At 38.9% G+C, this 26,687-nt stretch overlaps 1 protein-coding gene across 1 annotated transcript in view; it reads right to left on the bottom strand.

The window, feature by feature from the left end:
• Nucleotides 1-26,687, bottom strand: part of LOC121320707 (FERM and PDZ domain-containing protein 1) — a 195,530-nt gene that overhangs the window by 143,820 nt on the left and 25,023 nt on the right. Inside the window, exon 2 of the mRNA XM_041259320.1 lies at nucleotides 2,079-2,185. Coding sequence (XP_041115254.1) covers nucleotides 2,079-2,179 — 101 coding nt within the window. The 5' untranslated portion in view covers nucleotides 2,180-2,185. The remainder of the gene's footprint in view (nucleotides 1-2,078; nucleotides 2,186-26,687) is intronic.

Raw genomic sequence — 26,687 nt, 5'->3', positions numbered from 1 at the left:
ACGGAAGGAAAGGACTCTTGCAAGAAATGTACGTGAACATGCAGGAGTAAGGGCATAGTGGAGAATTGATTTTTGATAGTTGAATGAACCATTCTTGGTGAAGCTGATCAGTTTTTCAGGTACGCAGAAGGATAATTAAATGGGAATCGTGGACATGAGATAGGTCGCTAGAACATGCACCTGAAGAGGGAAAGCTGGCAATTGTTGAGACGGTAAACTCTGAACATCTGAGGAAGCCGAAGAATGCACTGAGACACAAAACTCCCATGACTAGAGAAAGTTCATGGGGGAAAAAACAGCCATTGCGGAGAATTGAGATTAATGAAAATAATAGGTCAGTTGATATGGGTAGCTTAGCTGGGGTGGAAGGGGGGAAGTTTCTGATGATTCCGTGGCATGTCATATGAACTGCAGGTATGGATAGAAGAGTCAGGCAGGGCACAGACAGGAGGCGGTACTGATATTGAATTCTAGAGATATAGGACTTGATGGTAGCAGGAGCGAAGAGATCAGAGACCCAGGCAGAAGTATAAATGCGATAATCCAATCTTGATTGAATGGAATAGGCTGAAAATGGTTTTGAGCGCAGAAAGATGAAAATGATGACCATCCTAAAGAATAGATGGGGCTAAAGTTGTAGCCATGTAGCTCCAGCCAGATTGAAGGACATTGGAGAGGGTTGGATTGAATCTGTGTGATTTGAACTGCAGCTTGACGAAATTGTTGCATAAACACCTGCCTTGTAATCTTCATATATCCCAGACTGTCTGAGGATGTACAGAGCCTATAGCAAGTATTCACAACCCAAAATCTTAATGCATTTAAATGGGATTTTATTTCCTTTGATTTACACAACCTACTCAACACTTTGAAGAAGCAAGATCATTTTTATTGTGAAACAACAGTTAATGAAAAACTGGCAAAATTGTTCAAGCTCTGTCAAGTTGGATGGGGATCATTGGTGGACAGCAATCTTCAAGTCTTGCCACAGATTCTCAATCTGGTTCAAGTCTGGGCTTTGACTGGGCCACTCTAGAACATTCAATTTCTTGCTTTTAAGCCACTCCAGTGTCACTTTGGCTGTGTGCTTGGGGTCATTGCCCTGCTGAAAGGTAAATCTCTGTCCCAGTCTTAGGTCTTTTGCAGACTGAAGCAGGTTTTCCTCAAGAATTTGCCTGTATTTAGCTCCATCTATTTTGCCCTCTACCCTGACAAGCTTCCCAGTCCCTGCCGATGAAAAGAATTCTCATAGCATAATGCTGCCACCATCATGTTTCACAGTAGGGATGGTGTTACCTGGTTAATGTGCTGTGTTGAGTTTGCAGCAGACATAACGCTTTGCATTTAGGTCAAATAGTTAATTTTTTGTTTCATCAGACCTGTGGCAATGTTGCCCCACCCCTGTGTATTTATTTGTGTTGTATGTTGCGTGTTGTGTGTTAATATTGGTGTATAGCACTATGTAACACATTTTTTTTTCCTGGGTAGTAAGTGTTATTTCCTAATTGCTTATGCCTCAAAAGTATAGAAAATGGCTATTATTCCCCACAAACTTTGCTTTTGTGACCAGGACAGTGATATTTCAAAATATCACTATTTCCAATGGGAAAACGGGCAAATGTGTGTCTTTTCGTTCACATAAAGTCAGAAATAAACAACATATGAATCCAAATTAACATGTATTTATACTAAAGTAATACAAAAATGACTACAAAAGATTTAGAAGTGAGTAGGTTTTCGAGATTTACGATTATACTGCAGAAAATTACATTTTAAAACCAAAAAACACCAAAATGACCGCCGCGGGGCTTCCAGTGTTAAATGACTCGAACTCGGTACTTTTTCCATGTGCTAGGTTGCCTGCCACTGGTTAGTGAATACAGCAGCTGTACAAAGCACATAGTGCAACTGCGTGCAAAACACATTACCACTGTTTAGTGAATGAGGCTCCTACAGTATTAACTTACAATTTTACCACTGCTATGTGAATTGGGCCAAATGTGTCTGAGAAGTCTGTTCTGTTGTTTTGTGCTATTAGTCTCATATAACGTGTGTACAATTCTCAGTTAAAGACTCACCGATGGGAATTATCTCTTGACCGACGGAGCCATCTTCCCACCACCTGTTCAACTCTGCTTGTCTTACGAGATGGGGATGCATTCATTTCCTGTTCTTCCATTTATAACTGCAGACAGACAAAAATAATTGATGTTAATTCATTGCGTTGTAAAATGTCGGTTGCTCACTCTTTCAATTGGCTTTGGGAATTTAGGGATGACACAACATTGAGCATACTTGGCATAGTCAGGCACAGTGCCAGTAGAAACAATGAGATATTCATCTCAGAATCCAAGATTATGAAATCCTGGCATTCTATTCTCAGCATCTCTCAAGCAATGTGCAGAACTGTATGATTGTTTTATATTAAGACTCATTTTACCCAGTCATCCCCCAGTCAGATTCGAACCATGGAATCCTAAGGTGAAATACTCATGACATGAAAAAGCCTACATACATTAAGTGGTTTTAATGATGTGCCTGTATCAGTCTTGAAAAAATGAACTATTCTAAGTGAGAAGGTATACAAAAATTAATGTTAATGGTGGTAGGAAAATTGACTTGAAATAGAAACACTACAAAAGAGCCTTACATGAGGCACCTCAAACATTGGAAAAGATCAACAGATAAACAATAAGGGTCTTATTAATGCTGTAATGCTATATTTTCTCTTTTTGTGGTTACACCTTGAAGGATTAGTAACTCAAAGTTAAAATCATAAGATTGCTGTTTATAAGTTAGTGCTACAATTTATAGTTGCAGCTATGGCCACAAGTTTTACATCTAGAATTTTAGGAGTGAAACAAAAAAAAAAACACCTATATTAATGTAATTTAGATCTTTTCTTTAGCATCATTTAATCTACAAAGTACAAAAGTATAACACAAAAGTTTACCAGAAGCCATAATAGTAGTACAGTGTTTCATGTTAGATTTCCAAATGCCACTGTGGCAGGAAATGGCGTTGCGGTGAAGTCAGGCCAGAAGGCGGAACAAAAACACAAACAGGCAGGTACTTCAGTTAAACAAAAATAAACACTGCTCACAGAGCACAAAAATAAAAGGTTTAAACAAAAATAAATCTCAAACACAAAACACTAAATGCTAAGGTCAGGCTGAGCAACTGCCTTCACTGATCCTTAGTTCTTCGATTTCTCTCTCTTCTCTCCACTCTCATTCCGCCTCTCGAACACCCCAGCACGAGCAGGGAAAACTGCAGGGTTTTTATACAGATGACCATCTCTCAATTAGCAACAAATATATCACTTAATTCAGGAGATGGCCATCTTCTGCATGGGTTTTTAATGTGGATGGGGCTTCCCATCCACACTGCAAAGCAACAACAAAACAAAACGCACAGCCACGCAGTCATATATACAAATACATACATAAATCATAATAAACAAAACCATACGGCTTTCGCCGTCATATATATATATATATATATATATATATATATATATATATATATATATATAAATATATATATATCATAATACAAACACAAAATAAGACAAGGGTGGAGGAGCAAAATTAGGCATCTGGATCAGCTGTTCAATCCTCACCCTGTCAACCCTCACCCCTCTCTTTGTAGTCTGATGGAACAGTCTCTCAATGCATCTTAGAAACTCTGGGAGAGTCTCACCCTGCTGCTGGTGAGTGGCAGGGGCAAAAGTATAAATCTTCACCACTTTCATAGCTCCCAAATGTGCTTTCAATGCCACTGCTTAATCTTGTTAGCATCTTACTCATCTTGGATTATTTCAGGGCTCCATGTACATGCGTCTGCGATATAGTGCCCACATGTCATTTGCTGTATTACCCTCTGCCTGCAGCCAGTTAGCTAATTTTGCTGAAAACCCAGCAGGGGCTGGGTTAGCTGGATTGGCAATAACTACTTTCCATCGAAGGTTGCCTTCCATCCCCAATATCTGGGGAGGCATAAAGCCGGTATTCATTGCGTAGGTTGTGGAAACTCTTACTCTATCCAAAACTTTAACCTGTTGTACTTGCTGTGCTAGGAACCTGGTATCAGTATCAACAGGAATGCCTGTAACCATAATGACATAACAGGACTGTAAGCCCTCCCCTTTACACCAATTGTGTAAGCAATCTTAGTAGGGGTCAGTTACCAGGTGCTTCATATTGGGGTTCAATATATCTTTCACAGGGTTGTTATTGGCTCTGAGCAAGATGGAAAAACAACGGTGTCTGCAAAATGTAACCCCTGGATAAAAGGGCCTACTTAGCTACAGAGCTTTCCAAGGTTCAATAAGCTGTTTTAATCTTGCTACTTAAAGCTATATTTATCACCCAGTGCCTCCACTTGCAAGGCAAGCTCTGATATTACCTGTCCCTCCCCTGTAGAAAACCAATAACTATATCCACCCCCTTCCCAATAAAAATGACACAGTGCTAATTGAAACAAGAACAACTCCAATCGTAATCTTTTACTGAACCAGCTGAATTCAATAACAATAATAACAAATAACAAAGGGTATATTTATATATACAGGTGGCATTGGCCAAATTATATAATAATAAGCACACATTGAGTACACAAGTAAGGAATGTACTGCTGAGAACTATTTCAGTACTCACAAACATGACCAGGAGTGGGAAATAAAGCGCCTGCCCTATATTTGTCTTTCTTTGAGTGCGGCTCCTCTGATCCAACGTTGCCGGAGGGTACACTGCACTTTAACACAGGTCACCCAGGTGGCTATCCGGTTGTTGATCTGGAACGCCGAAACTGTAGCTATTAAGGTGAATATAACTACATGTGTTCGCCAGCCATTTGGTTTAACACATCATCTAAAATGCCGACTCGGCTGTATTACAATGCAACTAAAGAAAAATAAACCAAATGTACCCAAAAGAAAATAAAGGCAGTTAATATAGCTTGCATATATATTTAGCTATTTAGGGCTTTTAATTGTTAAACTAAAATAGGGTTAAATAAATTAATCTCCTTCTTTTGTGCATGTCTCTCTTCTTGCTTCTCTCTCTCTCTCTCTCTCTCTCTCTCTCTCTCTCTCTCTCTCTCTCTCTCTCTCTCTCTCTCTCCATTCACCCCCAGCCTGCTTGTCAACCTATCCCTCCCACAGCTGATCTTATTTGGCCAGTATGGTATCGTACTGAATCCAATAGGCTAGCACTCCTCTCTCTAAGCTCCCTATTTTTTAGCACAGCCTGGCTTGGAATTTTAACCGATCTACATCTTGGTGAAGCAAAACTTTTGGCCATCGCTGTAGAACACAAAATAATGCAATTTGGATCACAGACATAAAAAAAGCTTCAGTCCCAGGAAGTAAGTGCAAAAGCATCAGCAAGTGCATAACATAACATCCACTGGGATAATGGGTCAGTGGTTTTGTCAGTTTAGCAGAAAGTCCAGCAGTTAGTATATATACAATAGCAGCAGATTATTACACAGAAAATAATTGTATATAGATAAATGTTCCCAACAAACGTGACCTCGCTTGGGCCCCAATTTGGCTGGGGTCCTATGCTATAGCATAATTTGCATATAGGTTAATCCAAGTATTGTGCTCCTTTGATTAAAAAAAAAAAAAAAATCAGTCAATAAGATGACATCAAATGAGATATGATCCCTGTAATCCAGAGTACTGAACAGCCTTCCTGTATTTAATTGCTGTGTGTTATTGTAACTTAATCTCTGGTGTCAATATTTTTTGCACCAGGTTTTGAAGCCATATGTAATCTTGAAAAAAAGAATGATACTGCACCTGATGATTCAGAGAACAGAGATGACAATGCTGGCTATGATGAAGACGATATGTTTTTAGATTTTCAGCTTCAAGCTATCTCAGTAAGGAATGCTGTGCACATATTAGGAGGAATGCTTTTAGACATTCTGTGCAAGTCTGTCCACTACATATAATATCAGGAACATACACATATGCTCACTCACTACCCAAGCAAAGTGAGGGGAAATCGATACTCAGGCCAATCAGTCTAGGATTGGGTTACAGATGCATTTACGGCCCACAACGAACAGATCAATGGAGTAAGTGAGTCATTCAGAAATATTCACATTGTCTGAAACATACTCAGTGACATGTCAGAAATAACACACTGATTTAAACAGCACTACTATCAACACTTCTGTAGTTTTTAATAATAATGAGCTATAATAATGCAACACCGGTATTTTGCAGCCAATTTCCTGATGCATTATATATTTCTTTCAATGTATCTGCCAAGGCCACACAGTGTTGTTTCTCTGTGACACAGTAATAAAGTTGGGTCTACTGTGCAGATTTGTATTTGTGGAGAAGAAGAAAAACTTGTCTGTAAAACTATATTCTTCATTACAAAATAAGTCCAATGTTTGAGATATATCATACAAACCACTGCTGTAATGACAAGGCATTGCCTTGCTCCTTAATACATGACAACAGAGGCCCCTAGTGGAAATGGTCAGCTATTGTTTAGTTTGCTGCAGGTGGTTTACATGATTACACTTTTTTTTTTTTTTTTTTTTTAACATGACACTCTTGTTCTGTAAGGGAATTTGCCATGTAGAGGTGCCATACTCTAACTCAAACATTGTTCCCAAGCCAGGTCACACTTTCTAGCCAGTATAGGTTCAGAGAACAACTAAAAATGTACCTTAATGCATGCACTTCATGAAGGCTGTTTTAGATCTAGGGATGTGATCTATGATAGGCCATACCAGCCAGACTGATTACAACTTTGTCTATAGAGATATGTTTTAGAGACAGTCTCTGCCCTTCATTTGAACAAAGCTCAGTGTGGCTAGTGGTTGTCCTGGTGGAACTGGTATTTGAGATCCATATAACTACTTTTGCCAGAAACAGAACTGGCATAATTGGCCTATACAGTTGTATATCTAAATACTTCTATATAACACCAGTAAATACAATAAAAGCAGGTTTACAAGTTATAGGCAGTGGTATTCAGATCCACCACTGTTTAGATCATTAAAATAGACACCAATGTGTGTGACTTCCTTTAAACGGCATGCATTTCAAGTCAGTACATTATTTTCCAGTTATCTACAATTTTGCAGAGTAGCCATAGAGAGTCCAAGTTTAGGGACATCGCTTTGCAATTGACTATTTTTTATTATTTTAGAAAGAAATGCAATTAACCATAATATATAGCACAGATTTTTACTGACCAAACGAAAGTTAAGAGGTCAAGAACTCCTTTGTTGCACGTCACTAGATTTGTGTGTGTGCAAGCAGAGATTATGTATCATACGCGTAGGAACTGTGGGGTCCAAGGCCAGGCTCCACCAATATTTAGTTTTGGGGGCCAGATTATCTTTTGATAGCACTCCACTCTCTAAGCTCCCCATTTTTTAGCAAAGCCTGGCTTGGAATTTTAACCGATGCAATACAAATAACAACTGCTAAGTAACTTATTTGTAATAACATTCTGATACAGGAAATATCCATTGAAATACATAACTTGTTCATTATATTTCTGTACCAATTAGCCAATGCTGCAACGGAAGCATCTGCAGAAGAAGAGAAAACACTCAATTCTACACTTTACTGAAACTGCACTGATGACTAAATGTCCTTTAAAGTGAAGAATTCCCTTTGAGAGGTTGTGTTGATTCAATAGGTTATGTAGCTCTGTTTCTGCATGAATAGTTAATGACAGATATTTACAATAAAAAAAAAACAGGATTAAAGTACATTTAGCAGCTTCAGTCAATTACTGTAAGAAGTCTGCCTGGCCTAGTTGTTGAAATTGACAACTGGGAATTGGAAGTTATAGCAGGTGACAATTTAGTGAAGACATTTTGACATCTTGATATCCCCAGATAATCCAGCCGCCAGCATTTTTAAAAAATTGTAATAGTAATTGTTTTTATATTACTACGGTATCAGTTTGGTGCACTTTTGTCAAAAATATGAAACATACTGTCAAAAAAGAAAGTGTCCTATCCATTTTGCAATTATAATGTTGTGTGAATCAATAAAATACTTAAAGAAAACTAAAATAAGTCTTCCCTGTGTAAAATGTCCCATTAGCACTAAGATTACAAGGAGCCATTAAGATTATTGACTCTGTTAATGTTCAGGATTTCTTTATGATGTCAGAATTCTCCCTAATGGACCTTTTGCAACTGCACACTACTGGATGGCACTTTTCAAAAGTGCTATAATAGCTGAAAAGGAATCTTCAGGGATGGGGGAGGTACTTCCAGTAAGTATGTGGTTTACCATCCTAAATTCTTATAACAAATTATATGTGAGTAACATGAAAGATTGGCTGAGCACAGTTTATAACTGCCGCCTTGCTCGTTTTAAAAAAGAACAAAACCAGGTGAGCATAAAAAATACACAGCAAAGTGATATAAACATTTTGAGTGAGTGAGTTAATAGAAATAGCGAACCTGAACAATGGAGCAGAAAATCTTTTCAGTGTCGGTTCTCAGTGTGTCGGATCACGTGTCAGTTCACAGCACATTACTTTGCATTAATCTCATTATACAAGGCCTTCTATAAGAGCCAGTAGAGAGCCTTCAGCATGGAATGTCTCGTCTGCCTTTTACCAGCTTCATTTCAATGGAGAGGACAAAACAGCACTGCCACTGATAAGGAGATATGGAGGAAATCATTGTCTGAGTGCAGGTACTCATATGCACAGCAGGTACACAATACATTTATGAATACAAAATAAGCCTTAAAAAATAACTGATAAAATATAACTAATTCATCATAAACAAAGAAGCTGAAAATACTGAAAGCTTTGCATCCATCTGCATGTATCACTCAGTCATGCACTGTAATATGACACTTAAATTAAACCTTAACTGTTAAGTACTAAGAAATATTACACTGCTATAAGAGGGAGCTTTCTTTCAAAGTGTGGATAAAGAAAACCACTGTGCTATGAACAAATGATACACAAAGGTCTAAGTCAAACAGTGCACAGTACAGGCTGAAATACCCCTCTATTTTTACATGTGCCAGACACTACTCTTAACAAAATGACTTGGCCATTTCAATCTCCACTGTATTCTCTGTAATCCTACCTGTACATTCCAGACCCTGGGTACTCACCTACAACAGGACCTGGCCATGCTACATTGATAACCATGGATTGAACATATATCTCTCTTATTTGTCCTTTTATTTATTTATTTATTTTTACTGATTACATATCCTACAGTATATTATGTGTGCGTCTCTGTTGTGTTTCTGTGTAGATGAATTATACTGTGATCTATTCCAGAAAAAAAAGATTACTATATTTCAGGCAGTAACAGTATAAAAGTAGACGGCAGGTTTTTTGTTTGTTTTAATCCCTGGCATTGTAGTTCCTACACAATAACAAAGTGACAAATTACACATTTTCATTTAGTAATATCATTACTGTGGTTTAAGTATGCCTTACATAGAAGTGCAAACTCAAATTTAACAAATAAACTGTAGAAAAGGGGGTTGTACAAAGAAAAAAACATCTCACCGTTTTGGTTTTTGTTTACAGTCTTCATAACAGAAAATACTAGGATCACAACACAGCAAAACGTTGATCATTGCACTTAACATTTACCTTGCAAACTGGGCCAGTGTTTGGAAAGTGTGAAAGCACACCTTCATGTGTATCCCAATTCTGACTGGCTTGCCAAGTCTGAAGCAGCGCTTCACTTTGTTGATTCAGTTTTTTGTGTTAATACCTACTGCCCCACACATCACTTTCCATTTTATACATTTTCGTGCAAATTTTGGCAAAGAAATCGATGCAAGAGAAAGCACGTTGTGATAATTATTTCTAATATTTATCAACTGTGCAATTTATGGCGGACACTGGCATCAACTTTTGCCTTCAATGTTCACATAGTTTCACCGAAATTAAAATAATAATTACTCCATGCCACTGTTTTCACATTTCAATGCTAAAGTCTTCTCTCGTTGATTAACCGATGAGCACTGACACAAAGCGAAATAGGCAGAAATTTGAGGCACATGCCAAAACGAAATCTAATCGGAATGAAAGCTCGGCCAATCAACACGTAGTGATTATAGTGACTTTAATGGTGCCCAATAGCAGCTAAGAGACAGAGAACAAGTATTAGGAAACCGAATGCAAGCAACATGAACTGTTCTGAATGAAAGCACATTTGAGAAATGTTGCACTGGAGTGAATGAATGGAAAGAACTTTGGATGAAAAGCAGATGAAATAAGTCCCGGTACCCAGCATTAAAATAAGACCCGTTACAGAGCACCGGTGAGTACCGGCAGAATTTCACCCCTGCATATGACAATACACTAGGGCTCTTCAGCTTTTTTTTTAAGGGGGCCAGATTGGAAAAAAGTTAGGAGCAGGCAGGCCACAAGTATTTTACTCTGCACATTTTTAAACAATATAATAAATATGATATAACAAAATGTTAGTATATTGAACAATTACACATTTTACCATATGAATAGTACTTTAAAAATACAACATTGTAAACATTATCTGAGTAACCTGTGACGGAGTAAAGTGCCCGCCCCTTTGTTTATTATTATATTTAAAAACCTTGTGAGGATGCATGACTGATCAGCTACTGATTGTTTAACTAGCTGACAGTCACACATCCTTATTTAACTTGTGAAAATGTGACAGAGGGATAAGAAGATAATTGTTTGCCAGTTAATCCCTCGGTCACCACTATAAGAACCTGCAGCTTGGGCTGCACAAGAAGGTGTGTCAGAGGCAAGACGTGAGTCTAAATCAGCAGAGAACAATTGCTATAGTGTGAATATACTTGTTTAATGTTCTGTTTTGTTTTTGCCCTAGTGCCCTTGTGTTTGGTGTTCTGTTGTGTTTGAACCTTATGTTTGATTATTTAAAATTAACACGATGTCGTAGCGTTTCAGTTTTGCCCCACCATTCCTTGTCTTGATCTGTGTTTCTGGTCTGATGTCGCCTCTGCAGCCACCCTGTTCAAGGTGCCATTTAAAACAAATAAACTTGTTTCTTTATTTCTAGTCTATCTCTGACACAAAAATGAAAACCTGAATAAGTTAAAAACAAACAGATTAGTCCCATGGAAAGTTATAATAGTAGCACATGGGAAATCAATGGAATTCATGTTTCTACATTTGGGTTAATTTCACAAATAATGACATTTGATGTTTATGACCAAAATGTTAATCTCCTTTGTATGGTATACTTTTTAACGAATGTCAAAAAACTATGGATTAGGAAAATATATCTACATTACGTTATGGTTACTCATCGACCTACAGGAGTACTGTGTTGAAAACTGTGTTGCAAACCGTGAGTTTCTGTGTTATTTGCATGTCTTCTAACCTGTGCTATTTGTCATTTCTAGACAGCTAACTAATCCGGGAGCTGTCCCTATAAGCCAGCATCCACCCTGGACCACTCTACACCATTGCTGTCATGATTAAACTATTGAATCACCACTTGCACTTGGAGCACTGTAGTAGTTGAGTTAATCGTCCCTTCTCCCTGTCAATCACACTAAGGTCAATACTCTTGCTTCAGGTTCCGGTTCAACAATGTGGCGATCAGCATGTAAACAGTACCTCGTGTGTCTCTAATAAAAACCACCTTTCTCTACAAGATAAACTTCTGCTCCAAGTTATTACATTGGCGAAAAGGATAAACAAGATCAAAGCTTTGTACAACACTGGTTGCTGTGAGTAAAGAAACATTCAAATACCTCAAGGAAGCATGCCAGTGAAGTTGAAACGCACTGGCACAACACTGAGAACATATACGGGAGAGCCCATTCACATAAAGGGTGTGGCTGCTGTTCCAGTCTGCTGCAAGAAACAAAGAACCCAACTTCCTATGATGGTCATAGAGGGGGAGGGGCGAAGTCTTTTGGGAAGAGATTGACTGCAAAAAATGTAATTGGATTGGTCACAAATATTCCAATTGAAGTCAGATGGAATTCAAGAGCTCTTATAGAAATATGATACTGTGTTTCAAGACAAGCTAAGAAAACTGAGGAGCACACAAGCTAAGAATTACATAGATCTCCAGGCAACACCATATTTCTTCAAGGGCAGACCAGTGCCTTATTCACTAAAAGAGAGAGTGGAAGAAGAGTTGTGTAGGTTAGAAAAACTGGGAATAATGTTTAGTTTTCAGAGTGGGCCACACCCATTGTCCCAGTTGTCAAACAGGTCCTAACTATATGACTGTGTGGTGACTACAAACTGACAGTTAACAGAGCAGAAAAATTAGACAAATACCCCATTCCAAAAATCGACAACCTTGTACTCCACGTTGGTAAGAGGCAAGTCATATTCCAAGCTAGACATGAGTCCAGCAGCTGGAATTGGAGCCTCCAGATCTGTGTTGTCCTCCGGCACTATAGGTTTGGTGGCCTCGCTGTGGATCCGCAGTGCGAAAAATGACAGATTGGCAGGAGCACATTTCGGAGGACTAGTGCTCCAGCCTCCGTTCCCCGAGTCGGCAGGGGGTTTGCGAGCAGTGAGCCGAGGATATAGATAATAATTGGGCACACTAATTTGTGGAGAAAACTGGGATAAAAAATTGGAGACGACTAAATTTATTAAAAAAAAAAAAAAAAACTAGATGAGTCAGACAGGCCAATTGGTTATGTTTCCAGAACACTCTCTGAAGCTGAAAAAGGCTACACTCATCTGGAGAAAGAAGGTCTCTCAATTATATTTACTGTTAAAAAGTTCCACCAGTACCTGCATGGACGACATTTCCATCCTGGCTTGGACATAGCGAATGCAGATGCGCTCAGCCATCTCCCGTTGCCCGATTCTCCAGCTAACACATCTGTTCCACAAGAATTAGTGCTGTTATTGAATTTATTGGATTCAGTGCCTAAATGCTTGTGTGTCTCTAATAAAAAAAACATCTTTCTCTACAAGATTAACATCTGCTCCAAGTTATTACAAGCACTCACTGTTGGACTCGTGATCATCTGTGTTTAAAAGTGTGTGTCCATTGTATTATTATTTCGGGACTGAACCCAGTGTCCTACCTGAGCAATACATATCGTTGTGTAGAGCCAGGTATTATTATTTGTCAGCAAATAAAGAGCTCCTTTTTCACCATGAACTGTCTTGTGTTTATCAATCCTGAGCACCGCATCACCACTGCAGCTGTGCTCTGCAAACCACTTTGCCACACAACCATACAAAGTCAATATTTTTTAAATGAATGTATGATGAAAAAAAAGCACAAAAAAGCAATGTTCTCCTATCCATTTAAAATAAAGAATTGTCATTTGAATACCTGATGTCAATCCAAACATACAATACAAAAAATGATTTTTTTTTTTTTTTTATATATATACTTCATAGCAAATGAACTAAAGGACGTACAGTACAGTAAGAACAAAAGAAAATACAAACTTCTTGTTCATCATATACTCATAGCGGTTGAATCGGGACTGTCTCTCTGTTATCCCTTGCTTGTGTATGACATATTAATAGTCTAAGTTAAACTCTAAGTTAAACTATAACAGTTAATAGTGACTTTCAATGCAAAAAATTGTGGTCCTGTGTCGGACCAGGTCTGACATTAAAATGTTTTCCTTTCCGGTCCCTTCACCACAGACATAACACAGACATAAACAAACAAGATAGCTGCTTCCGCATCCACTGCCATTCATATCACTGCCATATCCCTGACATTTGCCAAGCTTTTTGAGATGCCCCTCACCTTGTTCACTGTATTTTTCACATACCTCTTTATAGACATGCATACTGATAAATCCTCTCCTGATCACTTGTTTTATCACCAAACTTTTCAATAATGCGATCCAAGTCATTATTTTATTACTATAACATCTCAAAAAAAGCTCTACAAATGCCTGTGATATTCTTTGAGCGCTGGATGCAGAAAGAGCTATATCCTTTGTTTGTGTCTGTGTTATTTCTGTGGTGCATGGGGCTACTGTATTGCTCAGATACGTCCCCCTTTTCTTTCGGCTGCATTTGTCTCCTATTGGTCTCACTCAGCCATTGAAACATTTTCTTGGCTTTTTCCGGAGAAAAAACGACTAAAGACCTGTGCTTAACGTCTTTTTGATGTCAACTGGAAAGGGAAAATTATAATCTCGGACCTGGTCCTACATAGGACCGCAAAGGGTTAAACTAGTTTTGCTGTGAATAAAATTACTTTTAAACAGTGCGTGTAAAATAAATTAGACCTGACGCACCTGATAGGTGCTGAATAAATAAATTAGACCGCAAAGGGTTAATCACATTGTATTCCTTAACTACTGACACACATTCATTGCACAATAAACACATTGGCTTTGCGTTCGGTACAGTTGGTAAAATAAAGTATTTACTGGTCCACTCGTTGAATCTACAATTTTCACAATTAAGTTGTCTCTTCTCTTACTAGCTAGAGACAGACATGTTTATCTCACTTTCAAAATAAGGCACAAGTAAAAAATAAATAAAATCACCCACAGAGTATGCAAAGCAGAACTCAGTGGAACTGATTTTTGTGAGTCATGCTGAGTGGCTTAGTGATTGGAAAGGGGTGGTCTGATCCACGCGCAGCTTTGCCGGATACAAAAATAAGACACACATCTTAATCACAAATTGATTTACAATGTTACTGTTTTACTTTTTTTTCTTTTCCATATTTAGTTAATTTTTATAATTTTTGTTGACTTTCGGTGGGCCACTTGGTTGTCCCTTGCAGGCTAGACATGGAAAAGTCCTGCAATACACAATATAACTGCTGTACATGTCCTGTAGACAAGAAGGCCTGATTCACATACCAGTGGTAATACCAGAGTTAATACTAGTGTGTTATTATCACTCCTGACAGTGTTTTTCGGTGGTGTTTATCAGCTCTCATGACTAATTAATCTATATTAATACTACCCTTTTATATCATGATAGTAGGACTCTTACCTTATTATCTCCTTCGCCACACAATAACAACTCCAGTTCAGCTGGCTGTAGGCACACTGGGGTAATATAGCTTGTATTTAAAAAAACTTTTCCTTTAACTAAAAACAGCTCAACTGAGGAGCACATTTTAACACATTCATGTTCTAATATAAATTTGCTACATGCGTTAATTATATATATTTTTTTCTTTCGAGTTATAGTTAGAGTAAATTAACCCAGGACTGGACCAGGGCCCTGAAGATAGCTCTGCAGTCAAAGAAAATAAGAACATAAGAGAGTTTACAAACGAGAGGAGGCCATTCGGCTCATCTTGCTCATTTGGTTGTTAGTAGCTTATTGATCCCAAAATCTCATCAAGCAGCTTCTTTACTGGGGAGTTGATTCCAGACCCTCACGATTCTCTGTGTAAAAAAGTGCCTCCTATTTTCTGAATGCCGCTTTGTCTAATCTCCATTTGTGACCCCTGGTCCTTGTTTCTTTTTTCAGGTCGAAAAAGTCCCTTGGATCGACATTGTCAATACCTTTTAGAATTTTTAATGCCTGAATTAGGTCGCCACGTAGTCTTCTTTGTTCAAGACTGAACAGATTTAATTCTTTTAGCCTGTCTGCATATGACATGCCTTTTAAGACGGAATAATTCTGGTCGCTCTTCTTTGCACTCTTTCTAGAGCAGCAATATCTTTTTTATAGCGAGGTGACCAGAACTGCACACAATATTCAAGATGAGGTCTTACTAGTGCATTGTACAGTTTTAACATTACTTCCCTTGATTTAAATTCAACACTTTTCACAATGTATCCGAGCATCTTGTTGGCCTTTTTTATAGCCTCCCCACATTGTCTAGATGAAGACATTTCTGAGTCAACTCCTAGGTCTTTTTCATAGATTCCTTCTCCAATTTCAGTATCTCCCATATGATATTTATAATGCACATTTTTATTTCCTGCGTGCAGTACCTTACACTTTTCTCTATTAAATATCATTTGCCATGTGTCTGCCCAGTTCTGAATCTTGTCTAGATCAATTTGAATGACCTTTGCTGCTGCAACAGTGTTTGCCACTCCTCCTATTTTTGTGTCATCTGCAAATTTAACAAGTTTGCTTACTATACCAGAATCTAAATCATTAATGTAGATTAGGAATAGCAGAGGACCTAATACTGATCCCTGTGGTACTCCACTGGTTACCACACTCCATTCTGAGGTTTCTCCTCTAATCAGTACTTTCTGTTTTCTACATGTTAACCACTCCCTAATCCATGTACATGTGTTTCCTTGAATCCCAACTGCGTTCAGTTTGAGAATTAATCTTTTATGTGGGACTTTGTCAAAAGCTTTCTGGAAATCTAAATAAACCATGTCATATGCTTTGCAATTATCCATTATAAATGTTGCATCCTCCAAAAAATCAAACAGGTTAGTTAGACACGATCTCCCTTTCCTAAAACCATGTTGACTGTCTCCCAGGACCCTGTTACCATATAGGTAATTTTCCATTTTGGATCTTATTATAGTTTCCATAAGTTTGCATATAATAGAAGTCAGGCTTACTGGTCTGTAGTTACCTGGTTCAGTTTTGTTTCCCTTTTTGTTGATCGGTATTACATTTGCAATTTTCCAGTCTGTCGGTACCACCCTTGTGTCAAGAGACTGTTGCATGATCTTGGTTAACAGTTTGTAAATAACTTCTTTCATTTCTTTGAGTACTATTGGGAGGATCTCATCTGGCCCAGGGGATTTGTTTATTTTAAGAGCTCCTAGTCCCCTTAACATTTCTGCCTCGGTTATGCTAAAGTTATTTAAAACTGGATAGGAACTGGATGACATGTGGGGCATGTTGTCCGTATCCTCCTTTGTAAAAACTTGTGAAAAGTAATCATATAATACATTTTTTTCTCTTCATCTATGATTTTGCCATTTGTATCTCTTAGACATTTAACCTCCTCTTTGAATTTTCTCTTGCTGTTGTAATATTGGAAAAACATTTTGGAATTGGTTTTAGCCCCCTTAGCAATGTTCATTTCTAGTTCTCTCTTGGCCTTTCTAACTTATTTTTTGACTTGAGTTTGCAGTTCTGTGTTCTCTTTCTGTGTACTTTCTTTTTAGTCCCATTTTAAAGCTCTGTAAAGTCCCTTTTTTTGCTGATTTTTTTTTTTTTTAATTGATCTATTAAACCACTTTGGCAATTTAGTTTTACATTTAGATTTGTCTACTTTAGGGATGGAATTGTTTTGTGCCTCTAGTACTACATTTTTGAAGAACAGCAATCCCTTTTCTGTGTATGTTTTCTCTATTTTATCCAGTCTACTTCTGTTAGTCTCTGTTTCATACCGTCATAGTTTGCTTTTCTAAAATTGTAAACCTTAGCTTTAGTTATTACTTTTGGGGTTTTAAAAAGCACTTCAAATGAGACTATGTTGTGGTGTGAGTTTGTTAGTGGTTCTCTGACTTTAGATATTTAACTTAAATATCTAATGACTTTAGATATTTAAGAACAACATACTGTATGTATGTTTCCAGATCAGGACAAAAACTACCTGGACGAGGGACTAGAAAAACTTGTATAAATGGTAATTATTTTTAATATGTAGACTAATGATGTGGTTTAGTTTTCAATAAGTGACTGACCAAGTGAAAAATCTAAAGAAAAATTTTAATTGGCAAAAAATAAATAAATCTTCCTTGGTGGTGGTAATTGTAAACACACGGCATTTAGAAATTATAAAAAACCCAATAAAAATACTTCAATACTGATTTTTTTAATTCTATTTATTCAGGATTTAATTATTAGTAATGAAGAATGTTTTATGATTTCATAAGTCTTATCAAACCTGGACTGAAATGGTCAACCTCAAAACTATAAAAATAACTATCAAAATAACAACACCTCAAGAAAGATTTAACAGTGTTTTTTTTTTTGTTTTTTTTTACATTTTTACTACTGTGCAACTTGCAAAACACAAAAGTGTAGTATCCAATAATTAATTAGTTGTTTAAAGCGAGTTAAACCTCAAAACCTATTTGCACAAACATATAATAATGGGGGTGTCGGATTTTGCTTATTGCTGCTGTTTCTTAATACCTATGTGAGTGATACAGTCATGACATTCACAGAGACGTCTGTCTGGCAGTATTCAAAGTAGACATGAAATTGAGACACTCGACTTCTTTTAATGAATAACCATTCTGTGGTAAATTCTCTGTATCTCTGACAAGTCAGTCTGTTTTAGATGGAGGAGAGTGACATTTTTTGTTTGATTTGTGATTCCTATTTTAATAACTGATAAGCAACCAAGTAAACATGCGATTGATAATGGTCATGTTCGTATAGCGCAGATTTCCACAGTTCTGCATAGATCTGCACAGTTCTGCACAGAATCGCAGAGATATGCTTTCTTCGTGGGCTGCTGTGTGACGTCACTCAACTCCATCCGCAGAAATCTGTGCAGATTCTTCACAGCCCACCACAGTTTTGAAAACTTCAAGCGGGAAACTGGCTGCGGCTGTGAACCACACAGTTGAAGCAGAGCTCACGAGTGACTTGCTAATCGTAATGCAAATAACCATTAAAACTACTGCTGTACATCAAACTGACTCTGTATAGATTTAACATTAGGTTATTATCATAACCCTGGTTCCCTGAAATTCCCTTTCAAGCGCGGAATGTAACCATTACCTAATTACCAATATTGCAGAACAACTACAATGTACAAGGCTAAGCCAAGAAGCTGTCTTATGTGTTACCATACACAACCCCAGTAACAAGTACCTCTGTGTTTATGTTGTAAGGCTCGACCCGGAAGCCCCCCTTAATACTCTAGTTCCAAAATCAGGGTTTAATGGACCAATGACATTGAGTCTGTAGAACCTAGTAAAGGTATGGGGAAAAACTGTATCCGCATCTGCGAGACTTTAACTTCATCTGGTGTTCTCCTCATATAAGCATCCGCATCCGAAAAATACAAATTACAAAAATACGTCTGACTGAGGAACACAGAACACAAGAAGGACTGAGCTATCTCACCTTCTGCTGTTACAGTCAGCAGCAACAACAGCCACTGCCCTGATCAGTGTTTCTCTAATTCAATTTGAAGAACAGTCACACACACTATATTGGCTAGTCTTTAAGAACAGCCTGCAGATATTGGGATTGAGGGAATATTGGGAGCGTGTTAGGTGTGTGTTGTCTGTTCAGCAGCGTGCGTATTGAGATGCCTGCTGTCACAGAGCGTGCGTGCACCTTGGGTCTTTCACTTCGCTCTCTCTCTCTCTCTCTCTCTCTCTCTCTCTCTCTCTCTCTCTCTCTCTCTCTCTCTCTCTGTGTGGCCAGTTTTCCTGCATGTGTATGGAAAAAAAAAGAAAAAGCCAATTTGGACAGCCTAGTTGTAATTTTGTAAATGTTTTATTCCAATTATTTCACTATATTAGTAACTATACATTGATAATAATTTTAACATAATTTCAAACACAAGTAATTGCAAGTAATTAACTTCATTTATATCAGGAAGACATATGAGATCCCTTTTTTAATCAGAGAATTATAAACAACAATCTTACAAGAACAGCAGCAGTGACATGCATCAAAACAAATAACATTTTACATTACAAAAAAAAAATAAACCACTCAAGTCAGTAATACTTTCAATAGCCACAAAGCTGAGCTACAACAATAAAAGGCAGTCGCCTACAGCCTATGCCTACCATGAGCCCTGAATCCTAATCATATTTATGTTTTAATAAGTTTGATGTACCTGTTTTATGGCTACTGACACAAAGGCACAGTGTGTCCGTTTTCATCTGCAAGTAATTGGATTGTTTTCCAAACTGATGACTTGCCTTTCTCATTTTCCTTTAAGCTATATTCGCCTGTGATTCATTTCTTGTGAATTTTTGTCTACATATTTAAAAACAGAGTTCGAAAATGTTTTCGTTCAGAAGCAACAGGCAACTAAGGAAAGTACAAATAGGTGACCGTGTCAGCTGACAATGTTGTCACATGTTTATACTAACTGTTTGTACTCTGGGCTTGCAGTGAGAAAATAAACTGGTGGCTTGACATGGCAAGATAAACACAAGCTGAACTTTTATCAGCTGAATATTAATAATTATATCTGCACCCGATCCACAATCTTCAAAAGATTAACACAATTCACCTGCATCCTCATCTGTGGATGCGAATATACATGGATATAAAGCAGATATCTGTGGATTTGCAGGGCTTTCCCCTTCAGCTATGCAAAAGGAAAAGATGGGCATTTGTGACATTTCTGGAGAGGATCAAAATAAAAGCAAGGAAGTCTAAACAGCTAAATTTGGATTCTAGCTTCTAAACGCAGAATGATAATTGCCTTATGAAACTCACATAAGAACATAAGAACATAAGAAAGTTTACAAACGAGAGGAGGCCATTCGGCCCATCTTGCTCGTTTGGTTGTTAGTAGCTTATTGATCCAAAAATCTCATCAAGCAGCTTCTTGAAGGATCCCAGGGTGTCAGCTTCAATTTGTATAAATCACATAGAAACAAATACTTTAGTGTTCATTAACTCAAAGCATGAATTGAAAGCAATGATACTTTTTTTACATTCCACAAAACATTAATTTTACTTTAAGGTCTGCTTATTCTCGAGTTCATAAGAGGATTACAACACTACTCATTGAATACTTAACAGATTTGCGCTGCTTCCTCAAGCTGTACCATGTCTTCAACAATACAGGCGCTCGAAACTTGTCCACCGTCAAGGTCAGCTAGATTCCTGGGTCTGCCTTCCTCGCGTTTCGACTCCACTTCAGGGTACAAAAAAAATGTCTTTGCAAAGGACTAAGAGTCATTAACTATTTAGATATTCCACTGAAACAGGTATTCCTCCACCAATATGTGCATTCTTCATCTGGTTACGTCTGGGATATTCCACCGCAAACTCTGGCCTGCTAGCTCAATAAATTGAATATACTTCAATTTATGTCGACTTCAAATTTTCATCCAACTCTCTCTTCGGTGATTAACCGGAGCTAAGTTAGACAAGTACTTTAGGATTTTAACCGTCTCACGCAGCGGACTCCCACACCAAGGCAAACACTAGAATATTTGTGTCGTATTAGAGTGTCTGAAAATGGTATCTCTGTCCCAGCTGGTCGCAGGCTGGCTCTCCAGGTTATCACAGTTCAAAGACTGGTTTGTGTATTGGAGCCTTGGATTTCTTGTCAGGAGCGTCGTTTCAATGTCGCGCTCATATGTTTGTAGGTCTCTTTCTACCCCTGTGATTGGATAGTTGGGTTAATTTGGGCAGTGCCTGAGCCCACATGAAGTGTTTTTCATTGGTGACATAGACTGGTTCTCGTCTTGAGCGTGAAGACACCTAGAATTGTTTGGCTTGTGGCACAGAATGAGTCATTCAGCGATCGTGAAGATAAGCCATGTGTGCAGTATTTTATCTTTTTAAAAGCATTCTTTGTCAGTGGGGAAGTTGGAGACCAGAAACCATGAAGACACAGAGAATGGTTTAAGATTCCCCCCTGTATATTCCAATTCTGTTACTTTCATGCACAAAATTACATGATGACCCCCCCCCCCTTGACACTACAAAATGATGCACTCATTCAAGTCAAACCATGGCCAACAAATGCAAAGGACATGGACATGGACATTTATCAAGAGAGCTAATGCTTTACAAATGCTTTACATTGGCCTAACTTCATAACACCTCTATAACAAGGAGAATAATGTTTTTTTTCAGCATTAAAATGTGTTAGTATACTACCCTTTAACACTGACATGCATCTGTACCTTTTTAACCATTCATAACACTGTTGTTTTGTATCTACATCAATATCAATATATCAATACCTATCAAAACAGACATATTGTTTTCACCACCACAATTGCAACTAAAACAATACAAGGTTTACACTTTCAATATTGTCCAAAAGTCCTTTCTACCATTATTTTACTTTAAAATCATTTCTCTTTTCTCTTATTACTCTACTTATTACTCTCTCTTGTCTGTCTATCTATTTACTGTACACATTCTTGAATAGCTTTCCCTCACTTTATTCATTATTTGATCAAGTAAAAGAAGTGATATCTATAACAAATTGTCAATGTAGAAAAACAAGTTAGAAAAACATAACAGCCATTTAAAGGGGTGACATCAAACACAAAAGTCCAAGTTAGGAGAAGCAATTAGGCCAATCTTGTCAAGCATCAAGCAAATAGGCACAATTGGAAAGGTGCTGGGGCCCAACATTCACATAATTCTTGCTTCTAACTTGGCGCCTTTTTTTTTAATCGCTTAGCTCCACTTTATCGCTCCACTTTATCGCTCCACTATAAATGCTCTTTGTATGACTTGAAGTGACTGAGACATACACTCACACACTGTGACACAGCCTGAACAGTTCTGGATTTTGTTTAACCCTTTGCAGTCCATTTATTCAGCACTGTCAGGCGCGTCAAGTCCAATTTATTTTCACATGCGCTGTTGAAAATATTTTTCAGCGTAAAACAGATTTAAAAACACATTGCATGGCAAAACAACATCAGTAATGTATCTCCAGCCAAGCCCCACCCCTTGTTTGCTGTATTTTTCACATACCTCTTTATAGACGTGCATGCTGATAAATCCTCTCCTGATCACTCGTTTTATCACCAGACTCCTCAATAATGTGATCCAAGTCATTAATTTATTACTATAACATCTCAAAAAGCTCAAATGTCCTGTCTTTGATCACTGAATGTGGAAGCAGCTATCTCCTTTGTTTGTGTCCATCTTATCTCTGTGGTGCAGCTGCTAGTGGCTCTCAAAAGTATTCACCCCCCCTTGGACTTTTCCACATTTTGTTGTGTTACAACATGGAATCAAAATGGATTTAATTAGGAATTTTTGCCACTGATCAACACAAAAGAAGTCCATAAAGCTAAAGTGAAAAATAAAATCTACTAATTGTTCTAAAGTAATTACAAATACAAAACAGAAAATAATTAAGAAATTAACATAAAGTATCCCCTACCCCCCCCCCCCCCCCCCCCCCCCCCCCCCCCCCCCCCCAATATTTGTAGAGGCACCTTTGGCAGCAATTACAGCCATGAGTCTATTTGGTTAAGTCTCTACCAGCTTTGTACATCTGAACACTGCAATTTTTCTCCATTCCTCTTTGCAAAATTGCTCAAGCTCCGTCAAGTTGGATGGGGACCTTTGGTGAACAGCAATTTTCAACTCTTTCCACATATTCTCAACTGGATTGAGGTCTGGGCTTCGACTGGGCCACTCCAGGACATTGACCTTTTTTTTTTTAAGCCACTCCAGTGTGGCTTTGGCTGTATGTTTTGGGGTCATTGTCCTGCTGGAAGATGAATCTTCTCCCAAGTCCCAGGTCTCTTGCAGACTTCAGCAGATTTTCCTCCAGGATTTCTCTGTACTTTGCTGTATCCATTTTGCCCTCTATCTTCACAAGCTTTCCAGGACCTGATGCAGAGAAGCATCCCCACAGCATGATGAAGCTGGGCTCACAACACTCCCCTGTCACATTCATTTTTTTATTTTTCACGGTAGGGATGGTGTTCTCCGGATGACGTGCGGTGTTAGGCTTGCGCCAAACATAGCACTTAGAGTTGAGGCCAAAAAGCTCTATTTTGGTCTCATCAGACCATAGAATCATCTTCCACTCGGTCTCAGAGTCTCCCACATGCTTTCTGGCAAACTCTAGTTGAGATTTAATGTGAGTTTTTTTCAACAATGGCTTTCTTTTTGCCACTCTCCCATAAAGGTTAGTTTTGTGAAGCACCTGGGCTACTGTTGCAATATGCACAGTATCTCCCAGCTCAGCTGTGGAAGACTGTAACTCCTTTAGAGTTGCCAATGGCCTCTTGGGGCCTCCCTGACTAGTGCCCTTCTCGCCCAGATACGCAGTTTTTGAGGACGGCCTGTTCTAGAGAGATTCACAGTTGTCCCATATTCTCTCCATTCTTAATAATGGACTTTACTGTGTTCCGGGGGATATTCAATGCCTTGGAAATGTTTTTATATCCTACCCCTGATTGGTGATTTGGAAGAACCTTACTCCAGATATGCTTTGAATGTTCCTTCGTCTTCATGATGTAGTTTTTGTTAGGAAATGTACTAACCAACTGTGGAAACTCCCAGAAACAGGTGTATTTAACCTGAAATCATGTGAAACACCTTAATTGCACACAGGTGGACTCCATTCAACTAATTACGTGACTTCTAAAGACAATTGGTAGCACCAGAGCTTATTTAGGTGTGTCACAGCAAAGGGGGTGAATACTTATGCAATCAATTACTTTCTGCTTTATATTTGTAATTAATTAACAATTTGTAAATTTCATTTTTCACTTTGACATTATGGACTTTTTTTTGTGTTGATCACTAGCAAAAACTCCTAATTAAATACATTTTGATTCCGTGTTGTAACACAATAAAATGGGTCCAAGGGGGGTGAATTCTTTTGAGAGCCACTGTAGCTCTATAGCTCGCACCTCCCTTTTTTTCGGCTTCATTCGGCTCCTATCTGTCTCACTCAACCACTGAATGGTTTTCTCTGCTGGGACCTGTGCTTTACGTCTTTGTGATGATGTCAGACAGGGTCCGACATCGGACTGGAAAGGGAAAATTGTAATGTCGGACCTGATCCAACATAGGACTGCGAAGGGTTAAACCTTTTGTTTTGGCCCTTGAGCCAGTTATTTGTTCCTGTTCATTGTGTGTGTGTGACCTGTTTTTGTTTAACCTTTTATTTTTGCTCTGTGAGCAGTAGTTTTAGTTTTGTATTTTTTATTTGTTTATTAAAACGCGAAGCCACGCTTAAACTGCAGCTTCCTTGCCTCTGAGACTCCTTGCCTGCCAAACCCACCTGGGCTCACAACACTACCCTGTCATATTATTATTATTATTTTTTTTTTACGTAATTGCATTCTTTTTCTGGGACCTCTTTATGGTTGTAATTATTTGCTATATTTCTTTATCCTCCTGAAGTGCATTATGGGGGGTGTGGGTTTTGCATCTTGGTTTGAAACCACGGAAACTAATATTTTTTTGTTTTTGTTCTGGCAATGAGGGTCATGGCAGCGTAGTCAGTTTTGTTAAAATAGTTCCCTTTCAAGTCGAAAATAACCAACAAGGTATGGGACATTTACAGCAGTCACTAAGCGTCCCAAAAAAAAAAAATCCCTTTTTTTCACCATTAAGAAGATGACCACCAAACACATACTCCCTTAAGCACCAAGGTAAGTATTCGCCAATAAGACACTGTACCAGCACTAGCGTCTCCGCTCTGCGGGTCAGCTGAAGCTTAGGTGTCTCGTGCTATCGTCTCAACGCTTGGTACTCGCAATCCGCATGGTGTCAGCGCTTCAGTGCAGCGCTTTCGTGCTTGGGACTCGGCACTCGGCGCACGATGCTCGGCGTGTCGCTACTTAATGCACGCACCTCGAGGCTCGACTCTCGGCATGTCGTTGCTCGACGCTTCGGCGCTCGACGCACGCACCCCGACGCTCAACGAGTCGGTGCTCGACACTTCGCCGCTCAACGAATGCACCCTCGACGCTCGACGCATCAGTGTCTATAAAAACTGAATTTTTGCTGTCAGTGGTATCAGCCAAACGCGTCAGCGAGTTACATGCACTGTCAGTGAATTCATCATGTACTCGTTTCGCAGGAGACGGTTCTAAGGTCTCCATGTGCCCAAATCCAGCCTCATATCCCCGTTTCATATGAACCAGCCAGTCGAGTTGATGCCGTTCCATCCTCCTCCTTTTTCTTCCCCAGAGGAAGAATGGTTACACATGCTCTGCCCCGTGCAGGCATTGGGGTGTTATATTGACCATACAACGACTGTGAGGCAAACAGAACAATTGTTCATATGCCATGGTTCTAAGACTTTGGGTCAGCCATTGTCTAAACAACGCCTTTCCCATTGGATAGTGGATGCTATTAAATTAGCTTATGAATCTACAGGCCTTCCGCCACCAGGGCAGTTGAAGGCGCATTTCGCTAGGGGTATGGCGACATCCTGGGCCCTCTTTAGAGGGGTGCCAGTGTCGGACATTTGCGCGGCAGCCAGTTGGGCTACACCGCATACTTTTATGAGGTTTTATCGGTTAAACATACTGGATTCCTCTGCTCCACTATTTGGAGCATCTGTACTACACTCTATGGCACCTCAGGGTGCCAACATGGTGTTGACTATTCCACCTTAGGACAGGTGTCATTGCGAGCATAGATGCTGAGGCGCAGCTCCCCATATGCGTAGATGTATTGCCTATGCAGTTGCGTTATGATGTAAGTCTGTCCTACTGCCGAGAATCCTCCCTCGCGACGGCTTGGGTACACTGTTCCCATACGTTGATGGTTATTTTCGACTTGAAAGGAAACGATAGGTTGCGGATGCAACCCCTGTTCCCTGAAAGAGAAAATAACCATCAAGCCGCGAGGTCGCTCCGGAAGCCTTCACGGCCTGAAGAGCAAAAGAGGAAGAGAGTCTCCGAACGCTGCGTATAGTAAGCTCCCAGGGGGGCGGGCTTACATGTCAGCTCACGCAGAGGCCTATCGGCAGCTTTGCTATAAAGCTCAGCCAATCCCTACTGCCTGACGGCAATATCCCATACCTTGATGGTTATTTTCTCTTTCAGGGAACCGGGGTTGCATCCGCAACCTATCGTTCTGTGTTTGTTTTTGTATCCTAGATTGCATTTAGTAATATGCAATCAATTGGGAACGTACTGTTATACCATT

The sequence above is a fragment of the Polyodon spathula genome, chromosome 1 (genome assembly GCF_017654505.1).
Source record: "Polyodon spathula isolate WHYD16114869_AA chromosome 1, ASM1765450v1, whole genome shotgun sequence".
In the NCBI taxonomy this organism is placed as follows: domain Eukaryota; kingdom Metazoa; phylum Chordata; class Actinopteri; order Acipenseriformes; family Polyodontidae; genus Polyodon; species Polyodon spathula.
Note: the sequence above shows the minus strand (reverse complement) of the source record. Positions and strands in the feature narration are given on the sequence as shown.